The 22,803-nt window shown below is 38.8% G+C and overlaps 2 protein-coding genes across 3 annotated transcripts; both read right to left on the bottom strand.

Annotated features, from left to right (window-relative positions):
- Positions 1 to 1,939: 1,939 nt before the first annotated feature.
- On the bottom strand, positions 1,940 to 5,340 carry cart1 (cocaine- and amphetamine-regulated transcript 1). Its single transcript, XM_056448110.1, has 3 exons — positions 4,488 to 5,340; positions 4,335 to 4,418; positions 1,940 to 2,165 (listed from the first exon to the last, which is right to left on the bottom strand). The coding sequence occupies exons 1-3, from the start codon at positions 4,611 to 4,613 to the stop codon at positions 2,058 to 2,060; spliced, it is 318 nt and encodes a 105-aa protein (XP_056304085.1). The 5' UTR covers positions 4,614 to 5,340; the 3' UTR covers positions 1,940 to 2,057.
- Positions 5,341 to 7,676: 2,336 nt separating this feature from the next.
- Positions 7,677 to 21,990, bottom strand: kng1 (kininogen 1). 2 transcript variants are annotated; one of them, XM_056448107.1, is made up of 7 exons: positions 21,671 to 21,990; positions 19,464 to 19,580; positions 13,587 to 13,659; positions 12,072 to 12,244; positions 10,010 to 10,120; positions 9,582 to 9,674; positions 7,677 to 8,078 (listed from the first exon to the last, which is right to left on the bottom strand). In XM_056448107.1, exons 1-7 carry the CDS (start codon positions 21,866 to 21,868, stop codon positions 7,845 to 7,847), a joined length of 999 nt encoding a protein of 332 aa, XP_056304082.1. In that variant the 5' UTR covers positions 21,869 to 21,990; the 3' UTR covers positions 7,677 to 7,844. The 2 variants fall into 2 exon arrangements, with proteins under 2 accessions (XP_056304082.1, XP_056304083.1); XM_056448108.1 differs by having other exon boundaries at positions 12,072 to 12,241; positions 21,671 to 21,989.
- Between the last annotated feature and the right edge of the window lie 813 nt (positions 21,991 to 22,803).

Below are 22,803 nucleotides of genomic sequence, written 5' to 3'. Positions count from 1 at the left end.
TTAGACAGATTTCACATATGTAGTTTTGTATTTGATAACTCTATTTTGGGCTTTTCTTTGATGTCTAGATGTTCACTGACAGCTCAATTTTAGTCTGGTTTTAACAAAGCCTATATGTTTAGACATCTATTAGACTTCTTTTAATCTTTGCTGGGTATGTATAAAATATATGTAAATAAATAAAATAAAAAATATTTTTTTTGCAATGAGTTGCAATGAGACTCAGAAAATCAGTCTGGTACACCCACATGTACACTAAATAAAACACATTACACAACGTATCTTTATTGAAAGCTCATTGTTTATTTTTTGAAATATAGTTGTGATTGAGTTAATGATGTGCAAAACAAAGAAACGTGAAATGCTCCCCGTTGACTTCTGGAAACAATTTAATCTCTGGAGAACCAGTTCACTGAAATGAACTGTTCGAGCGAACCGACTCCCTCAAATGAACCGGACAGCCCCAACTGTCTGTAGCAGAAGCGATGCGCTCAGGGAAACGCCCACAACTTTTATCCGAGGGGGGCGGGGATTTTTGGGTGACGTCACTGGTGGATCAATCGATGAAGATGAAACTTTAATACATTTATTTTTGTGAGTGTGAACTTGATCAGAAGTTTGGTTTGACTTGTATCATCGTGTAAACACCCACCACTGCACATTTTTTGATTAAAATGAATTATTTGTTGTTAGTCAGAATTTATTTTCAACGTTTTTATTTTGTTTGGAAAAGTTTTATACATAAACAAAAATACACGGCTTCAATCCCTACTTTTTTGACATTTTCTAAATGAGGTAAACTCTTTCCGTATGTGTTACAAAAGTGTGTCAGATTTAGACAAAGAGCTGTTATCTATGGACTATTGTTAGATAGCTTTCCTGTAATGTTTTTGAGTAATTTATTAATTTTCATACACTTCTGTATATTGTAATTTACTCTCTGTAAGAATGAAGTTAATACTTACTGTAGGTATTTTCATATCTCCTGGCTGTGTTTGTATATCTTAATTCATGAATAATAATTAAAAAACATCCATCAAACATGTGGAAAGTACTATATACACAACCAAAAATGGGCTGAAGGGAAAGCCAATCTATTGTTATTTAAGATGGTTATGAAATATCATATTGAGCTGTTACTTGGACTAAAAATAGTAAATTAGTAGTGAATCTTTAAAGCTGTTTGTATGATTGTCTCATACATTTTTTTCCTCTTTCATGTTTATTGTTGTATTTGTATTAATATTTTATTGTATATTCTCATTTTTACATATTGTGAGTTCACTGTACTCAAATGGCCTCCACAGTCACCATAACTCAATCCAATAGAGCACCTTTGGAATGTGGTGGAATTGGCATCATGGATGTGCAGCTGACAAATCCGCAGCAACTGCGTGATGCTAACATGTCAATATGAAGCAAAATCTCTGAGGAATGTTTCCAGTACCTTGTTGAATCTATGCCATGAAGGATTAAGGCAGTTCTGAAGACAAAAGAGGGTCCAACCCAGTACTAGTAAGGTGTAAATAATAAAGTGGCCGGTGAGTGTATGTTTCTGTCAAAATGTTTGCTTTTAATCACCTTTCAGTAGTTTGCTGCAATATTTAAAAAGAATAACAATATTATTAATAATAATATTATAAATAATAATAAGTATGTTAATAATAATACATTTGAAATATAATATCCTGTAGAATAAAACGTGAGAGGTAACCTACAAAGTTTATGTCCAATAAATATTATTTATATAGTAAAATGTAATCAAACAAACTTAAATGAATTAAATTATTAATGTATAGTAAGCTACCTGTGATGTTTAACTTCTATATTTTGAAATAATTATTTGAACGCGCATTGCGCCACCTTGTGGCCATGAACAGAGAAAGCAAACAGTACAGGAATCAGACTTTGAATAAAAATATACAAAACTGCATGCGTTTATTTGATTTGAATGCATTTATACATTTGCCTGTTTGTACTGATAAACATGTTACAGATATGATGATGGTAAACAACACACTGGAGCATTATGAAAGACCGAGGCTGTTTTTTTCCTTTCACAAACACTTGAGGATGGAGAAGCTGCAGGCGGTTCCTCCTGGACAACTGCACAACTTCCCGAAGCGGGAGCCTTTCCGCACCGCACACTGCTCGCCTGCATCACACTAGACACACATACATGCCAAAGGGGTAAATACACCTATTTTTGCTTTGAATTCAGATTATTTTGCTGGTGTTCACAGATTATTTTACTTGTTTCTCACTTCATTTTGACTTATTATTTCCAAAAACAAGACAATATGTTTTGCTTGTCTAGAAAATGCCTCTTGAATTTTTTGATATTTGGACTAGTGGGAAACTGGAAGGAGTTGAGGCATGACTATATTCTTCTCTCGTTATTTGAGCAAAATGTTTACAAAACCGTTACTGTGATGCTTACTTTTTAAAAACAGTAATGAAAATACTTAAATTTCAGTTTTAGACATGCAATGTGGTATCTTATCAACTCAGTTAATGTCATCTGTTATTGTCAACTCTGTTACAATCAACTCTGTTAATGTTGACCCTGTTACTGTCGACTCTGTTACTGTCGACTCTGTTACTGTCAACTGTTATCGTCAACTGTGTTACTGTCAGCCCTGTTACTGTCGACTCTGTTAACGTCAACTCTGTTATCATCAACCGTGTTACTGTAGATCCTGTTACTGTCAACTCTGTTAATGTTGACCCTGTTACTGTCAACTCTGTTACTGTTGACCCTGTTACTGTTAGCTATGGTACTGTCGACTCTGTTAACGTCAACTCTGTTATCATCAACTGTGTTACTGTAGACCCCGTTACTGTCAACTCTGTTACTGTTGATCCAGTTACTGTCAACTCTGTTACTGTCAACTCTGTTACTGTTGATCCAGTTACTGTCAACACTGTTACTGTCAACTCTGTTACTGTTGATCCAGTTACTGTCAACTCTGTTACTGTCAACTCTGTTACTGTTGATCCAGTTACTGTCAACTCTGTTACTGTCAACTCTGTTACTGTCAACTCTGTTACTGTTGATCCAGTTACTGTCAACACTGTTACTGTCAACTCTGTTACTGTCAACTCTGTTACTGTTGATCCAGTTACTGTCAACACTGTTACTGTCAACTCTGTTACTGTTGATCCAGTTACTGTCAACTCTGTTACTGTCAACTCTTTTACTGTTGACCCTGTTACTGTCAACACTGTTACTGTCAACTCTGTTACTGTTGACCCTGTTACTGTCAACTCTGTTACTCTTGACCCAGTTACTGTCAACTCTGTTACTGTCAACCCTGTTACTGTCAACTCTGTTGCTGTAGCTTGTTACTGTCGTCTCTGTTATCGTCAACTCTTTTACTGTCGACTCTGTTACCGTCAACTGTGTTACTGTCAACTCTGTTACTGTCAACTCTGTTACTGTTGACCCTGTTACTGTCATCTCTGTTACTGTCGACCCTGTTATTGTCACCTCTGCTACTTTTGACTCTATTAGGTAGTTCCTAATAAAAAGGGTTTTTTAGACTCTCCGTGTTTGATTTTCTTATTTATCTACATGATTGTGCCGTCGAACTGTTGTATAAACGCAATATCACACTCGTAGCAGTGAGATATGGCTGTATATCAGCACTGGTGGGATGCTAAGGCACTCGGCCTGGGACCTCGTGCCAACGCAAGCCTCCCACCAGTGCTGATATACAGCCATATCTCACTGCTACGAGTGTGATATTGCTCAAATATATATAATGTCCGTAATAAATATTTGGCAATTTAAAGTGATTCAGACACAAAAAAGGGATCGTCTTTAACCTCACCCTGCTGAAAAATCCAGCTTAAACCAGCCTAGGCTGGTTGGCTGGTTTTAGCTGGTTGACCAGCCTGGTTTTAGAGGGGTTTTGGCCATTTCCAGGCTGGTTTCCAGCCATTTCCAGCTTGGTCTTAGCTGGTCAGGCTGGAAAATGACCAGCTAAATCCAGCTAAGACCAGCTTGACCAGCCTGGTTTAAGCTGGACATAGCTGGTTTTGGCTGGGCTCCCAGCCTGTCTAGGCTGGTCAAGCTGGTTTTAGCTGGTCATTTTCCAGCCTGACCAGCTAAGACCAGGCTGGAAATGGCTGGCCACCAGCCTGGAAATGGCCAAAACCCCTCTAAAACCAGGCTGGTCGACCAGCTAAAACCAGCCAACCAGCCTAGGCTGGTTTAAGCTGGTTTTTTCAGTAGGGCAATGCATATTCACATATATAGCTAAATACATAATTAGACTTTAAAATGCATATATGTGTAAAACTGTAAGCATTGATAAACTGAGCAGACTCACCGATGGAACCCAGCCGAGCTTCTTCTCCACAGCAGGAATCTGTTTATTTCTCAGCTTTTCTAGAACTTCCTGAAGAGCTTCAATCTAAAAATAGAGCACAGTTTTCCTCATCTGGCTGCTCAATAATGATCATCTGAGAGCGAGAGATCTTACCAGCTCTTTCTCCTCCTGAGCCTTATCATCCTCAAGGGAGCGGATCTCCAGAACTTCATTACAGCGAACCAGCAGCATTAAGACGGAGCAGGTGACGGTCAGGAGAAAGATCCGCTCTCCGACCATCGTGTCTAGGAAGCAGGACTCTCCACAAAATAACAGCAGAGCATTGTCTCAGGATTTTATATGCCGTTCCACAACCCCGTTCGAGATCAGATGTTGACGGTGACCCCACAGCACCTCTAAAGGCAATGTAAACGTGAGGAGTCCAGCGAAGAACGTCATCATGGTGATTGATACGCCTGACCCGTGAACTACAAACATCAGAGCATTCGTGTACACTTAACCTCAACTTTCACCGCAATTGAAAACCTGCTTCATTTCCGGAGGCCATAATTTCATTACCGGAAAACATCTACGAAAGAGCCGTTTCAAGGTGCAGCGGCAAAATCTATTTTAGTGGCTGTGAGTCATATGGGTGGAACAATTCAGAAATTAGCATCTCAGCATTGATAAAGAACTACCAATAACTACTTAATTGGGAGCCTGGATCTCAAAACCAGTCATAAAGGTTAATTTCTTTTTGAAATGTAGTTTTTGAGTAGGTTTGTATGGTTTATGATAGTATTTAGCCAACTGTTTAAAAATCTGGAATACTCTGTAAAAACTGAAAGCGGAGTTGCTAAATGAATGAATTTATCTATATATAAAATGAATAAGTTGTGGATCATTTTGGAGGGCACTCGTGAAAATGTTTGCTTTTAGTACAGTTGGGGAAATTAGTAACTTAGGCTACAGTTAATGTATACAAGTTAACTTAGTACTTAACCTTTTAAACAAAAAAAAAATCATGATTTACTTATAAAGTGTTGGACAACCTTTGCACAAAATATATGCACTGTTTTCCCTCAAAGCTTCAAAAGAAACCTCAAGGACTTCACATCAGGCCGTTGTTTTGGATTGCTAAAGGTGTTGCATGTGCACATGTAGCGGAGGCCAGCTAGTGAAGTGATGTGCAGGTAAACCCCAGGTAACAGACGCTAGAGACCATGGTCTTTAACCTCCTTGTTAGAGCAATCGACTCCCATACAAAGAATTGCCAGTTCGATCCCAGCTCAGACTGGTTTGGGTACAGTAGGGCCGGTGGGATACATGTGGGGGCTCGTCCGGGATTGGAGTGAGGGTTAGGGGGGTGAGTGTAGCGGAGGCCAGCTAGTGAAGTGCTGTGCAGGTAAACCTCACTCCTCTGACCTCTGAAAGTGCACTAGCGACATATGCTACAAGCCATGGTCTTTAGCTTCCTTGTTAGAGCAACTGACTTCCATGTGGAGAGTCACTGGTTCGATCCCAGCTCGGAGCGGGTTGGGTGGTGTAGGACTTGCATTGGTGCCGTGACTCGAATGGGAATGAGGTTTCGGAGGTGAGTGTAACAGAGGCCAGCTAGTAAAGTGCTGTGCTGGTAAACCTTACTCCTGTAAGACTTCAGAATATCAGACCCTGAGAACTGTTATGGAATTTCATGAGACAAGACCATAAGAATTGCTATGCAATACAACAATAGCCTTTCTGATCTGAGAAGAAGATCAGGAAAGCAGCTGTTCAACTGTTCTATTCAAATCACTGTTGACAATGCAAACATAGGCTGGAAAAACAGAGCTACACATCAGGGGGAATGCGAAAAAGTTCTTCTCCTTTCACCTCAAGCCCCCCTTCTTGACCCTGATCAGAGCAAATCATCTACATTTTAAGGTTTTAATATGGTGTATCTTGTAGCACTATATTCATGTTTGGTATTGTTTTAAATGTCTTGTGGTCTTAATTTCACTGTAATATTTCACTTGTATATGTTGATTTGGTTTTTGGCTTTGATAAGATCTCTGCCAGATGCTCCCCCCTCATTAGAGATGGTTAACTCCTCAAATTCACCAGGCAAGGGTCTCGGTGACGCTTCTATTGTCTTAAATTTATGGCTGTTTGTTCTGATTTGAGTATTTAAAGTAAAGATGTGATATGGGTCAGGGGGGTCTTATAGCCAAGACACTCCCGTTGCAGCATCTCTGAGACTTTTGCTGCAACGTACTTCTCTGGTCAGGTATGCATCTCTTTGATTTATCTTTGAGTAATGTATGTTGTATTTTTACAGTCTCATTTCTGAATTGGCTTTCTGATTGTTTTATTATGTAATTGGCATAATACAGCGTTACCTGACAAATAAAATGTTAAGTTTTGATCTGAAATCTCAGGATTTCTTTTTATATCCAGTAGATAAAGTGGAGTCTTACGCTACCTTTATGATCGGACTTTTGGTTTTAAAGGCACATTTGACTGTACAGAGCCCTTTTGGCACAACAGCATGGAGATCATTTAATCATCTAATCGCTGATCCTGATCGCTAATTTTGCTATTCGTTTAGGAATGTGTGAGCGGTTTGCAACCAGCCTATTTGAATATTAGTTAATCCTGCACCCTCTGACTAATTTCAGAGTGTCGACATACTGTCCGTGAGAAGATCCGCAAACCCCAGGGTGTGGAACTCTGAGCGGCGTTTGGTCCCTAATGAACCTATAACTGAAGAGTAAGGGAACTCTAAATTAAGTCATAAATGATGAATGTGATCCGTTCTTACAATAAGAAATACAGTCTAAATTTTAGGACCGCTTAAATTGGAGTCAGATTAAATTCGGAGCTAAAAAACAAATATAAATAAATTCTAATAATTAACAAAATTCTTTTCAGAAGCACTAGAAAAGGGCTAACATGCATTTAACCTTGACCATGCTGTTAGTTTCGTCATTGGGCTAATAGATGGTCTTCTACACTCCTCTAAACCTAAAAAGCTGCTCTAGCGATGGACGCTAGAGGCCATGGTCTTTAGCCTCCTTGTTAGAGCAACCGATTCCCATTCAGATTCAGCTCCAAGTCATGCATCTTTGGATGCAGAGCTGCGGTCAGAGTTACAAAAACGTTGTGTGCTTCTCCAGCCAAAATGATGTTGTGCGCACCCAAAGCGAAGCTCCGCCAACAACGAGATGACATCACATTCGCCGCACACAGCCAAGCAAACCTGCGAACACATCGAGTAGAAACCAGCCTTAAAAGTGCCAAGTTTTACACATTTTAACAACAAATGTATGTAGATCTCTGTTTTACATTATATAGACATACAAAAATATTCCAGTAACCCACGAATATTTGTATATTAGTCACTTTATTGTGAAATATGAGACAATGTACTGTGAATTACTGGCGAATCCACCAATGAAACTAATGACACTTTATTCAAAACTCCACAAAACACATTAATAGACTTCTCTCTTTCCTCCTGTTTTACTTCAGCTCCTCATTTAAACACTGAGCTCAGCTGATCAAATCCAGGTCGCTGAGAGCGGTGTCTGCGTTTGGCTCTGAGGGCTCAGTGGCGTTTGGTGGAGCGATGATCGGCTTGAACTCTTTCCAGGGTTTGGTTGGACAGTTCAGCGGGATGCGTTTGGGTGGACTGATGCTCTCCTTGGATTCCTCTGAGGACTCTTTGGTTTTTGGGAGCATCCTTAGGGGAGACCAGCCTGGGGGCCGTTTGAACCTGGTGACGCTCTGAAAGAAAGACGTTTGGGATCAATGGGTTAAGGGAAACACTTGATGCTGAGATTTATATAATTGTGCCTGAAATGCCCCATTATGATATTTAATTGGGTTTATGTCTATACAAGGAAAAAAAACATTTTAATTCATTCCTAATATCCATACCAGGATCAACTCTTCCTCACAGTGTCTGAAATGATTGGTCAGATGGTCCAACTCTGCTCTAATTGGTCAGATAGTCTAACTCTGCTTTGATTGATCAGATAGCCCAGACTGTGGTGATTGGTCAAATGGTGCAATTCTGTTGTGATTGGTCAGATGGTACAACCCTGCTCTAATTGGTCAGATGGCCCAGACTGTTGTGATTGGTCAGATGGTCCAACTCTGCTCTGATTGGTCAGATGGCCCAGACTGTTATGATTGGTCAGATGGTCCAACTCTGCTCTGATTGGTCAGATGGCCCAGACTGTTGTGATCGGTCAGATGGTCCAACTCTGCTCTGATTGGTCAGATGGCAAAGACTGTTGTGATCGGTCAGATGGTCCAACTCTGCTCTGATTGGTCAGATGGTCCGACCCTGCTCTGATCAGTCAGATGGCCAAGTCTATTTTGACTGGTAAAATGGTCCAACACTATTCTGACTGGTCACATGGTCCAAGTTTGCTCTTATTGGTCAGATAGGCCCATTCGATATGATCGGTCAGATGGTCTAACTCTGTTATGTTTGGTAAGATGGTCTAGTTTGTTGTGGTTTGTCATAAGGTCCAATTCTGTTGTGATTGGGCAAATGGTCCAACACTATTCTGATTGAACCCATGGTCGAAGTTTGCTCTAATTGATCAGATATCCCCGGTTTGTTGTGATTGGTCAGATGGCCCAACTTTTCTCCAATTGGTCAGATGGTCCAACTCTGCTCTGGTTGGTCAGATGGACCAGTTTGTTGTGATTGGTCAGATGGTCCAGTCTGTTGTGATTGGTCGGATGGTCCATCTGGTTGGTCAGATGGACCAGTTTGTTGTGATTGGTCAGATGGTTAAACTCTGATCTGATTGGTCACATCCTTCAACTGCACACCGATTGGTCAGATGCCCCAACTATGCTACAATTGGTCAGAATTCTGTTATGATTGTTCAAATTGTGAAACTCTACACTGATTGGTTAAATGGTCCAACACTGTTTAGATTTGTCAGATCATCCAACTCTCTCATTGCTCAAATGACCTAGTCTATATTCTTCAGATTAGTCCTACTCTGATTGGTCAGAGAGCATCTTCTCAACATGTTGAAAACTCAAAACAGAGAGTCAAATCAGTCATAGCTCCAACTAGTGTCTGACTCTGATTGGTCATCTAGTTCACAGACTGGAAAAATTTATATGAACCATTTATGGCATTCATTAATCTTTACATTCTTTTAGGAAACAAAAACCGTGCACATTGGAGACCTTTTACATTCACAGACAGTATAATAATGGCTCTTTAATATGAATAATTAAAAATTTAAAAGTAAGGGTCACCTTCGAGACGCCTGCCTCACATACAACGTGCACTTCTGGAACCTCATGTCTCCAAGGAGCCACATCCACACTGGAGTTACACTTCAAAACCTCCTAAACAACAATTTGTGATAGGCAACATTTGAGCTTTCTACTAATCATAATATCCTGAAGATACATCAAAGTTTAATCATTACAGTTATTTAACTGAATCAAATGTGCGTATTTGCTAATACAACAACAATAACATACACCACTGCTGGGCAATGATAAACCACGATTAATTATTTACAAAATAAAAGTTTGTATTTACTCATTGTGTGCATATTTACAGTTATTTGATGAATTTTTTGGAAGCAATCAATCATGATTAATCATTGGCCAGCCCTAAACACATTAAATAAATTAGTAAATGTATATAGAGAGACTCAATATGATCTGAATGGTACCGTTTTCTCCAGCAGTGGATGGCACTCCTCGGTTACTATCTTGAATTCTGGCCTTGTGCAGTTGCTCTTCTCGATCTCAAACTGCAGGTTATACCTGAATCCAGCAACAACCTACACACAGAAAAAAGAAGTAAACTTCAGCAACATGAAACTTGATGGTCTCGAAGACTACAGAGGAGTTTTAGACTCCAACTTTAGACTCTTAAAATGGTCCGTGTCCAAACCAGCGTTTTTAGAAAAAACAATATCTGTCCAGACTATACAATTCAATTCTGTTCAAAAGTAGTATAGTTTATCCCTGAAGAGGTTAGAAAATTGTCTTCAGACATAGGCTCAACAATACAAATACAATAAATAAGATACGTATATTAAATAAAATACATCCAGAAATACAAATTTCATATTAACATCCTATTTAAAAAAACAAAAGCCGAGGGAACAAATGTCTTCTAAAGTTCACACTAGGTGCAGATAGAGTGATTTACGTGTTAAGTCAACGCAAAGATGTGAATAGACATCATGTGGCGCGAATGAAGCGAGTGAGTTAAGCATTTGGCACGTTTGATGTGAATCACTCGAGTTGGAAAATCTGAACTTCAGCGGACATTCGCACCACGTTAGCAAAATCACGAACTTGCTCTTGTAGGGGTATAATTATGACGTAGTGCTTGTTGTTAGTGTCCCGAGAGAAATCCTCTTGCTGACACCAAACAACAGCTCATCAAAATGGGCTCGGCTCAGTCTGAAGCACCGCTGAAAACCTCCATCATCTAGCTATAGTATTTGCAGGAGTTGATGAACTCGGAGCTGATGCACCACTGTAAGAATCTAGTGGACTCAGACATGGCGCCGAATGAAAATACGCTGTTTTTCAACCTTCCTTAAGCACATTATCACAGCTACGTGTGAGGAGGGGGATCAGTAAAATAAGGTGTCGCTTCAGATTTCTGAGGTTCCGGATCCTGTTTGTTCCGGCACAAATTAAGCCCTGGTTATTTTCCCTACCCAAAGATGAGGCTGTGAAGAGTCAGTGGTTGAAGTTTATTTTTGTAAAAATACCTCAGCATTATAGCCCCAGCCTTGTGCTGAGTTCCTGTTATTTTTCTGACGAGTGCTTTAGCAATCTACACGCTTACAACAGGGGATTTGTCGGGCGTTTGTTAAAGGAAGGATCGGAAAAGGCTATTGCTGTATGGGCCTTTGTGAGAGTTTGACAGGAACTTTATCAGTACACAGTTCATGGATCAGTTTCTTCCTCCATTTCATAAGTGTAAGTAAGTGTGATTAAAATAGTTGCCTTCTTGTTTTCTCTAGTTTTCTTTAATTGTGTTTTGATACTTGTAACCGCTCCACGCGGCTTTTACTGCATGATTAACTCTTTATATTCTCATATCGCGTCTAAAACCATGTTCAAAATGGATTTAAATGCATTTGTGAGTTCACGATACTTTGCCGTTTGTCATTGCTATGGCCACCATCAACTGTTTCTACACACTTGCTGCGGTCAGGTATCAAAATAGTTGAACTTAGTGCTGTCTGGAATATTACTGAATGTGTGTAACTGTTTTTACTTATGGTTAAGAATAGAGCAATATGCTGGGGTTTAACTGCATTGCTTTAATGCACACCTGCATTGGGCTCACACACGTACTCTGCAATCTGACTACTACAACATTGTTGATAAGCCGTGGTAGACGATTCTCTCTGTCTCATGCTGAACGCAGTTGACCAATCGCTACAGACTGGGTCATCGGACCAATCAGCGCAGATTAGCATCACGCTAAGGAGGAGTTTGGGAACAAAGGAATCGCTCTACAAATCATATCAGACCCAAAACCAAAATATTACCATTTTAATGCATAATTAATTCATTAATTATTACCATTAGAAGCTGGTTACATTCACAGACCGTTGCCACATAACTGTCTTTAAACCCCTTATAAAAGTGACGTTCACATAATAGGTCCCCTTTAAAACAAATACCCTTATATAAGAAAAAAAAGAGAGAGAGATCAGTACTATTAATTATTTACAAGTAAAAATAAATAATTAGATAATTGACCTGTTTAGTTGCTGACGTCAGGTCCTTGAAGATGAAGAAATGCACGTGGTTGATCATGCTGTTGGCTTTGGACAGAGAGTGGATGAGCGGCTCTCTCAGCTCTTCTTTATGCACGTCGATATATTCAAGACAGCCCAGACAAGGAGCGACGCTGGCGATGATTGCTGGCTCTGCTGGAGGAGAACGTTTAAGGAAAAGATCATATAGTTAAAGTCAAAATTATTAGGCCTCTTGTGAAATTTTAATTATCTTAGAAAATATTTCACAAGTGTTGCTTAAAGGAGAGAAGATTTCCACACTACCTGACAAAAGTCTTGTCGCCTATCCAAGTTTTAGGAACAGCAAATAATAACTTGACTTCTAGTTGATCATTTGGTATCAGAAGTGGCTTATATGAAAGGCAAAGGCCTCTAGATTACGCTTATTTTACCACAATAAAATATGATCATGCCTTGATTTTGAATGATTTAATTAGGACAGTAAGGTCTGACTTTGCTTAGACAAAAGTCTGGTCACTGAACAGAAATAATGTCCAGTATAGAATATGTGGTCATGCTGCAGTGGAAACAGAATGAATATTGTGTCTGACTCCATCATGAGCTTGGAGGACTGCATCCATACATCTCTGCAATGACTCAAATCACTGATTAATAAAGTCATCTGGAATGGCAAAGAAAGCGTTCTTGCAGGACTCCCAGAGTTCATCAAGATTCTGTGGATTCATCTTCAATGCCTCCTTCATCTTACCCCAGACATGCTCAATAATGTTCATGTCTGTTGACTGGGCTGGCCAATCCTGGAGCACATTGACCTTCTCTGCTTTCAGGAGCTTTGATGTGGAGGCTGAAGTATGAGAAGGAGCACTATCCTGCTGAAGAATTTGCCCTCTCCTGAGGTTTGTAATGTAATGGGCAGCACAAATGTCTTGATACCTCAGGCTGTTGATGTTGCAGATCTCTCGCACGCCCCCATGCTGAATGTAACCCTAAACCATGATTTTTTCTTTAACAAACTTGACTGATTTCTGTGAGAATCTTGTGTCCATGTGGGTTCCAGTAAGTCTTCTGCGGTATTGTGATGATTGGGATGCAGTTCAACAGATGATTCATCAGAAAAATCCACCTTCTGACACTTTTCCAAATGATCAACCAGAAGTCTAGTTATTACTTTCACGCTTTCAACAACTGGGGATCGACGACAAGACTTTTGTCAGGTAGTGTATTCTCATAACACTATGTAATGTAACATTATCATAATGTACGCTCAAAGCAACGGACTTCTATAGTAGTTTTTGTTTATAAATATCAATATCTGTTTTTGTGTTCAACAGAAGAAAGAAACTCAAATGTTTAGCACCACTTGAGTGTGAGGAAATAGTGAGGACATTTTCATTTTAGGGGTGAATTATCTCTTTTATTTACTCATAACTATAAAGTAGGAAAGGCATAAAATATGAGTTGTTATTATCATAGTAAAACTCAGCTAGTGGTCATAATGTGATCATGTAACACAAACCTAAACAGTCATGCAGCAGCAGCTTCTCTCCTGCTTCTGTAAACTGGACTTTGGCATGACAGATCCTGAGAGCCTGAGAAAACACAAACGCACGTCTTATCTTAAGACAATAATGAACGTTATTTCATGCTATAGTGAGACCAGACTCATGGCTAAAGGTTGCTTTACTCAAAGCTCAATTACTCAATAGTGACTGTCCACTCTCATTTAGCAAACGTGATTTACAAGCGAAGAAGTATAGAGGGTATAAAGTCACTTTCCAAAACCTTTTCATTCACTGTTCCTCGCCGGTGGAATGATCTTCCCATTCCCACGACAGGATTTCTGTTAGCTTCTTAAAGTCAGGCTTTTTAAGACCACCATGAATGAAATTTCAGACCTATGCAGGACTTTTTAATATTATATTATAATTAGTAGCCACATGTTTTAAGAAATTGTCAAAACAAGCAAACCCTAGTTGTATGCATACAGATTTTTCAACATATCTTTAATAAAATAAATCTATGCATAACAGTCTGTCCAGGTCAATGTCCTCACCATATATGGACTATAAATACAGAGAACTTTTAAACAAATATTAACCTAAGGACCATAATTAAACCATATTGATAAATAGAGAAATAAATAGAGTTTTATTAAAGGTTCTATAGGGTATATGCCGAGCTAGTGTTTCTTCCCATACCAATGAACTTCCAGCGAACGGTTAATGTGTCTTTTTTCCATTTTATACAGTTCCTTTTACAGCATCGATGTTGTAATTTAATTAAATTATAATCAGTCAGTTGGTGCCAATAGCCTAGGGGTTAAGTGTGCTGACATATAGCACCATGGTGCTCACGGTGACCTGAGTTTGATATAGCACCATGGTGCTCACGGTGACCTGAGTTTGATTCCTGACTCGAGGACCTTTGCTGACCTTTTCTCTCTCTCTGCTCCCAATACTTTCCTGACTGCAACCTCTACTGTCCTTTCCAAATAAAGGTGAAAAACCCCTAAATATATAGATATAGATATATATATAGATATAATCAGTTAAATAGACTTGCATTCATTTAGTTGCTGAAATGTAAAACGAGACGAAAAGCCGTTTACTCGCACACGCCCGTCAGGATTTGGCAGGCTAGTGCAGAAGCTCCACTGAATATACTTGGGTAAAATAAATGCTTATATATTAAACAACATGACATGGTGGGGGAAAATGTAATTTAATGCAGTGCTTCTTGCACAATCTGAGACCCACTTTATATCGGATATCACTCAGCCAGTGGAGATCGCTTATTTTTAAAGAAAACAGACCTTAAACGTGTCAATTTTGCAATGGCATACAGTTCACCGAAACCGTTTAACCCAGGTTACTGTCAAATTAAAAGTCCTTTAGCATACTTACGCATATACCCTATTGAGGTGGATTGTTGGTGATTGGATGCGTGTTGGCCCGATTGGGTAGCTTTACATGGACATAGGAAAATTAAGACCTGTTAACAACTATTTAAGACATACAGAACAAAAGTTAGTGAACTAGTTAGGCTTTTTCACCCTGCACAATGACTGCTGATTCACTAGTATCATTTAAACGACAACTAGAAACCCCTCTCTTCAGAAATCACCTGAAACCCTGTCAACAAAACCAGGACCCGCTCTTACTGTATCTCCGCCCACCACACCACATGGCAACCTCAAAACAATATGCGATTCAGAGTGTGCCTCACACAGGTGAGTGGGCTTGACAAACCACCTGTAAAAAACACTCTCTTTCATCTGTGTAATTTTAACAGACATTTGCTCCGGTTGTGCACCAGACACTTTCTTACAATCACTCCATAAGTTCCTCTGTATAATCAGCACTTGTGTGTATTGCCTCTTCTCGCTGAATCGTTGATTGCCTCCTCAATTGTATATATTGGACTGAAGCAGCTGATATTCATTTACACTAAGGAAGGGCAGAGGGTTGCTGAAGAACTACTGAGAGATTTCAGCTGCTGTCTGAGCATTCCATGTCTTTCTACACCTCCCTTTCTTCATGTGTTCGATACTTTTGCCCTGTGTTATTTCATTTTATTACACAGAACTTCATTTGTAAACTAATTAGATTTGTTTTCTTTGCATATATGAATTTCTTTGGTTGTAACCAACATCTGGGGAAAACTTCAAGTCAACGGCACATTTAGAAATATGTTTTCTGAGGTAAATGGTGACATGTTCAATCCTTATTTCCCCCACTGTATATATTCTGACAGATTTAAGTTTCTAAGTCTGCAACTCTAAGTTTTAATCTTTTTTTCACTCTCACACTTATATAAATAATTGACCACTGACTTAATGAACAATAATGAACACTGGAGGAAGATTTTTACTTTGACTTGGTCATTTTGGTCATTTCTATCCTGTCCTCTAGATGGAGCTCTTTTCTCTAAACACTGAACTGTTACTTCCATTCCTGCAACATCAGTACTAAAAAAAACTGAGCAAGAGTGAAATGAAGACACATAAAAGTAACAGAAGAAAGGAAGGTAAATGATGACCGAATTTTTACTCTTGGGTGAACTCAAGTCAAGTCAAGTTGAGCTTTATTGTCTTTTAAATACATGTTTAGACATAAAGTGAAGCTAAATGTCAAGTCTTGCAGCTAAAATAAATAAACACAATCAATAATATGAACACCAGATGTAAGAGCTACTGTTTTTAATCTGTACATAACTAACACACCGGAGTGGTAATCTAACTAAACATTTATTCACTCATTCAGTTTATTTTTGGCTTAGTCTCTTTATTAATCAGGGATTGCCACAGCGGAATGAACCGCCAACTTATCCAGCATATGTTTTAAGCAGCAGATGCCCTTTCAGCCTCAATCCAACACTGGGAAACACCCATACACATTTGCATTCACACACATACACTACGGCCAATTTAGTTTTTTCAATTCACCTATAGCGCATGTCTCTGGACTTGTGGGGAAACCGGAGCACCCAGAGGAAACCCAAGTCAAAACAGAAACAACATTGTGCAAGATATTGTGCTAAAGAATACTTTAAGGTTAAGGAAAACAAGTGTGACGTGGTTTCTGTGGTACATTCACAGGTAAACATTGTTTACCTCATTGTGTCCTTGTAAAAAAAGGATTTGGTTTTATGTGTATTAGGTTTGTTTATATTTGTTCTTTTTACAGATTGAGTTTTATGTTTTGTCACGGACTTGTTTGAGCTTCCAGCAGAAAAAGTTATTTTTGAGTGCACTTTTTTTGGGACAACTTAATTGTTTTATCTTCAATCCACCTACATTTGTAAAATGATTAACTTAATTGACCTGTTTTGGGTTAACAGCAATTCTGTGGATTTTTTACAGTGCATACCTAAACATACTTTAAGTACAGTCCATCCGGAAAGTATTCATAGCGCTTCACTTTTTAAACATTGTTTTTAAACAAAAAAGTTTTTGAAATTGTAGCAAATTTATTAAAAATAAAATCGCTGTAAAATCACATGTACATCAGTATTCACAACCTTTGACGTGAAGCTCTAAATTGAGCTCAGGTACATTCTGTTTCCACTGATCATTCTTGAGATGTTTCAGCAGCTTCATTGGAGTTCACCTGTGGTCAATTCTGTTGATTGGACATGATTTGAAAAGGCATACACCTGTCTATATAAGGTCCCAGGGTTGACAGTGCATGTCAAAGCACAAACCAAGCATGAAGACAAAGGAATTGTCTGTAGACCTCCGAGACAGGACTGTCTCGAGGCACAAGGCTGGGGAAGGTTACAGAAACATTTCTGCTGCTCTGAAAGGTCCAATGAGCACAGTGGCCTCCATCATCCATAAGTGGAAGATGTTTGGAACCCCCAGTACTCTAGAGCTGGCCAACCATCTAAGCTGAGTGATCGAGGGAGAAGGACTTTAGTCAGGGAGGTGATCAATAACCCGATCGTCACTCTGTCTGAGCTCCAGCATTCTTCTGTGGAGAGAGGAGAACCTTACAGAAGGACAACCATCTGTGCAGCAATCCACCAATCAGGCCTGTATGATAGAGTGGCCAGACAAACCACTCCCCGCCTGGAATTTGCCAAAAGGCATCTGAAGGACTCTCAGACCATAAGAAACTAAACTCTCTGGTCTGATGAGACTAAAATTTAACTGTTTGGAGTGAATGCCAGGAGTTACGTTTGGAGAAAAGCAGGCACCGCTCATCACCAGGCTAATACCATTCCTACAGTGAAGCATGGTGGTGGCAGCATCATGCTGTGGGGATGTTTTTCAGCAGCAGGAACTGGAAGACTAGTCAGGATAGAGGGAAAGATGAATGCAGCAATGTACAGAGACATCCTGAATGAAAACCTGCTTCAGATGGCTCTTGACCTCAGACTGGGGTGTCGGTTCATCTTCCAGCAGGACAATGACCCAAAGCACACCGCTAAAATGTAGTGGCTTTACAACAACTCAGTGAATGTCCTTGAGTGGCCCAGCCAGAGCCCAGACCTAAATCCTATTGAACATCTCTGGAGAGATCTGAAAATGGCTGTACAGCGTCGCTTCCCATCTAACCTGACAGCTTGAGAGGAACTGCAAAGTAGAATAATCAAAAATTCCCAAAGACAGGTGTGCCAAGCTTGTGGCATCATATTCAAAAAGACTTGAGGCTGTAATCGCTGCCAAAGGTGCATCAACAAAGTATTGAGCAAAGACTGTGAATACTGATGTACATGTGATCAATTAAAAAAACTCTTTGTTCACATTGTCATTATGGGGTATTGTGTGTAGAATTTTTTAAGGAAATAAATAAATTTAATCCATGTTGGAATAAGGCTGCAACATAAAAAAATGTGGAAAACGTGAAGCGCTATCAATACTTTCCGGATGCACTGTAAATGCTGGGTTCCACACAATGGATTTGTGTTGGGAGAAACATGAAAGAATTCGGTTAGCTTATAAATTTTTACAAATATAAGTGGATTGAGCATAAAACAACTCAGTTGTCCCCCATAATAACCAAGAATTGAGATGTTTCAGCTCATTTTAAATACGTAGTTTGAACGGTGGCTGAAAGAGATTAACATGCTGCAATTAAAGAAAACACATGCAATAATACCAGCAAATTAAGAAAAGATCTTCATCGGTGTGACAGCACACTTGTTGCAAATCCACATAACGCAAACACAAAAAAACAAACATGCTGCATTTTCTCACAACACATGCAAATAGTAGAGAACATAACAAAATGTTTCAAGGGGACCCAAAATACGTGACAGACCAGGCTGGGATTTGTTTATTGTGCCGTGACTTTTGCTCAGTGAAGTTGTATGGTGATCTTTGAAAGCTGAGGTTTTTATTTTCTGTGTATTTTAACATCCTGATTACATCATCCCACTCTCTCAGCCAGCTTAAGTTCAAACAAACAGCAAATGCCATTTTTTGAGTAAGACTATTCAAATTCATTCATTCATTTTCCTTCAGCTTTGTCTCTATTTCAGAGGTCGCCACAGCTGAATGAACCGGCAACTATTCCAGCATATGTTTTACGCAGCGAATGCCCTTCCAGCCACAACCCAGTACTGGGAAACACCCATACACACTCATTCACACACACACTCACACACTACGGACAATTTAGTTAATCCAATTCAACTATAGCGCATGGGTTTGGACTGTGGAGGAAACCGGAGCACCCGGAGGAAACCCACACCAACACGGAGAGAACATGCACACTCCACACAGAAAGGCCAACTGGCCCGAACCAGCGATCTTTTTGCTGTGAGGCGACAGTGCTAACCACTGAGCCACCGTGCCACCCAAAAATAATAATAAAAAGAATATAAATTTGAAGATATTGAAGTTATGCAATGGAGAATAAACACAAATAATGAGTTTTCAAGATCTCACCTTATCTGCTTGCTGTAAGTAGTCACACTCATGCCAAGTCTTCTCTCCTCCAGCAGGACAGTCAGTTTCTCTGCTGGAAAACCGCACCAACAAAACGTCCCCCGATTCATTCTGAGCCTGTCAAAAATATCTTTATTATACTACACTGACAAAAATATTTGTAAATTAGCAGGACATTTTCTATTTTTTCTGATTCATGTTTGCAGTTTTAGTTTATTTATGCTTTTGAATTGCATTATTGTATCTTGATCTTTCTTAAGAACAATGTTTAACCTTGAAAAGTTCAATAAAGTGACTTTTGTTGACATTTTATTTGTGTAAAGTGTTATATTGTCTGGGTTGGTATTGTATATTATGCTACAAAAAAATTTTAATAAACACCCAGCACATTTTCTGTTATTTTACTGCCAAAACCACCATCTATTCCATACAGATCAATGGAGGACTAAAATCCCATCTCCATATAGACTACAACTCCCTTCAGGCACCACACACACACACCTGATTCTCCATTGATTACATACACATACAGCTGGAAGCTACTCAAGACTGATTACATGGACCATATAAACAGCACACACAGACATTACTGAGTCTTGTACACTGTATTGTAGCATTATGAAGCGTCGTCATTCTTTGTTTGATCTTTGCCTGCTTTTCCTTTGTTGAATCTTTGCCACCTGTACCGAACACTCGCCTGCTTTTTGACTACAATATTGGATTGCCTGTATGAAACTGTTTGTTCCTATATTTGACCATTGCTAGCACAACCATTCTCTGTTAATAAAACCTGCACATGGATTGTCACCTCCATTGTCAAGCTTCCTAAAGTTACAATTACAGACTTATTTCTCCTTTTTTCTTTTACTTATTATTGTTTCAAACTATTAAAATTTCAATAAGAGTCACTTTGTTGAACTGTAGAGTTGAATTTACAACATCAGAGGTCAACGGAGCAGAGATCAACATCCCATAATGCAATTCACAACCGCAAATAAGCAGAAAACACTTAATTAACAGCTTGTTTTTTTACGGTGTATTGGAAATACCCTTTTTTTAAGTTAAGTGGTTGCAAACAATTTATATGGGCTGAATTTAAACAAACAAATGAAATTTCTGGCATGAAACTCTGATAGGTCACCTCATCTGCTCCTGTGTCATTAACAACACGGCGCACGAGATTGGTTGCTCTCACCTCGGCAGCCAATGAGCTTGCTCCTCATCAGTTTAAAAGCTCCGCGGCATTCTACGCTGCTAAAGCTGCGACGCATTTTCAAAGACCCTCCTCCACCCCAACTCCACCTGTGTTTTGATCTGCTACGGGGGGTTACATGTACAGTGCTCAGCATATGAGTACACCTCCCACAAATCTCTCATTTAAATTAATATTTTCGATAGGATGCTTTACAATATTAAATTTGTGCATATACATTAGATTAGTCAGTACTAAAGCCAAATCTGGAGCTAATCTAACAAAATAACCTACAATAATGGTTCAAAAATTAGTAGCCCAAATTTATATGTTAGGGAAAATATTAAATAACATTTTCAAAAATAGTAAAAATCAAAAGAAACAAAAATGTATAAAATTTAGTTGAAATTTTGTAGGTTGTAATTTGTTTTGCAATATTTTGCATGACTTTAAATGTTTTATTTTTACATTTCTAAAGATGTTCTGTGACTAAACTATTATTTTAATAAGTATATCTGTTTAATAAATCTGTTTTGTTCAAGTGGGTCATATATAGGACCCATATTTACTGAGAAACTAATAAAAAATATTCATTTTCAAAATGGGGTGTACTCATATATGCTCAGCACTGTATATTATGTTTGCGGCAGCAGTGCGTCATACTCTCAGACGCCATGTTTGTGTATATACTGGCAGTAGCAGGTCTCGGTACTTGCTCTGCCATAATAATCAAAGCAGCAGCAGCAGCAGCAGTGTAGCAGATCTATTCCGCAAAGACCAAATACATCAACATTGCCATATAAATATTCATTACCCTACTGAATTCCGAGAGTGTTCATAACAGAAATTAAATTGACCATTACAAAACTTAATTTGTTCGTTTAAATTCAGCCTTCATAAATAGTTTGCAACCAACTTACCTTAAAAAATGGAGTAAATCCAATGAATATTTTTATTTCAGTGTAAAGAAACCTTCCATTTCTGAAATTAAAACAACTTCAAAATCAAATCTTACTTTGGTGGCCTCCAGGATCTCATAGAGAGCCAGCTGAGCTCCTTCGGTGATCATTTTATTATGTGTCCCAAGAGTTAAATTCACCACTCTTTCCACTCGCCTGTCATCACACGGGACACTAGAATCGGTTTGTGCATGTCCACCGTTAAAATAAAACCAAAGCAAAGCCAAAACCGTCAAGATATTGTCCCGCGCCATTGTCTCCAATATCTCTGCTCTTCTGAAAACCCCCCCAAAAAACTGTGTGTTGGAGTGAAAGGGTTCAGAAGCGCTCTTACTGGACTCTATCCACCCCTGTAATGATTTACTCACAGTTAAAGCACTCAATTCTGTGTGTTCTCATTCTCCCGCTGTCCTAATATGGACTGGCAGGTATTCAGTGCAATGTTTACTCATATGAGCTGCTCTCCAACAACACACACACACTGTTCCCCCAAAATCAGTGATAACACACTGCTAAAAAACAACAAAATGCTTTTCTTACTTGGAGTTTTTGTGTTGTTTCTAGTCTCAATATCTACAAATTCTTAAATCAAGAAGCATTTTGTAGACGAGACAAAAATATTCTGTCGTTTTCAGAAATATGTTAAAATTTACAATGTACTCGTTGAAATAATACATGAAATAGGTATTTTACAAAACATACTTTAGCCTACATATCCCAACGAGTTATATACCAAATTTGAAATTGATACCTCAAAAAATTAACCTTCAGAAAGATTTTGTTTGGCTGCAGTACCAAACATGACCACCAGTTGGCATTCAGTTTACACTGGTGACCATACAACGGCACCGCCTATGTTTTGAGGAATATAAACTGCTTTTTTTTCATATTTTTGACAATATTTGTAGAGTAGACATCAAATTCTGAAGTAAAAAAATATATATATTGTCTTGTTTTCAGAAATAATTTGTCAAGTTTTTTTTTGACCCCTTAACTGTTGGTCACCCACACTTTTTGAACATAAACATGAAAATGACATGTTCAACCTAAATGATTGCCGATTTTCACCACTTTAGTGCACAGATGTAAGATTTAAGGTCTTATTTGAAAGAGGACAGAAGTCAGATTGTAGCTGAAGTGAAAAAAGTTAAAAAATTAAATTTAACAAAAGTGATGTGCTTTTACGATT

The sequence above is a fragment of the Danio aesculapii genome, chromosome 22 (assembly GCF_903798145.1).
Source record: "Danio aesculapii chromosome 22, fDanAes4.1, whole genome shotgun sequence".
Classification (NCBI taxonomy): Eukaryota; Metazoa; Chordata; class Actinopteri; order Cypriniformes; family Danionidae; genus Danio; species Danio aesculapii.
Note: the sequence above shows the minus strand (reverse complement) of the source record. Positions and strands in the feature narration are given on the sequence as shown.

Coding starts and splice junctions, on each gene's coding strand:
- cart1 (XM_056448110.1), bottom strand. CDS start 4,613: ATGGTCGGAGAGCGGATCTTTCTCCTGACCGTCACCTGCTCCGTCTTA. Junction 4,419..4,487: donor CTCAGGAGGAGAAAGAGCTG/GTAAGATCTCTC, acceptor CTCTATTTTTAG/ATTGAAGCTCTTCAGGAAGT. Junction 2,166..4,334: donor AGCTCGGCTGGGTTCCATCG/GTGAGTCTGCTC, acceptor ATGTGTGTCTAG/TGTGATGCAGGCGAGCAGTG.
- kng1 (XM_056448107.1), bottom strand. CDS start 21,868: ATGGCGCGGGACAATATCTTGACGGTTTTGGCTTTGCTTTGGTTTTAT. Junction 19,581..21,670: donor AGATCCTGGAGGCCACCAAA/GTAAGATTTGAT, acceptor TATTTTTGACAG/GCTCAGAATGAATCGGGGGA. Junction 12,245..13,586: donor GCTGCTGCATGACTGTTTAG/GTTTGTGTTACA, acceptor GTTCTCCTCCAG/CAGAGCCAGCAATCATCGCC.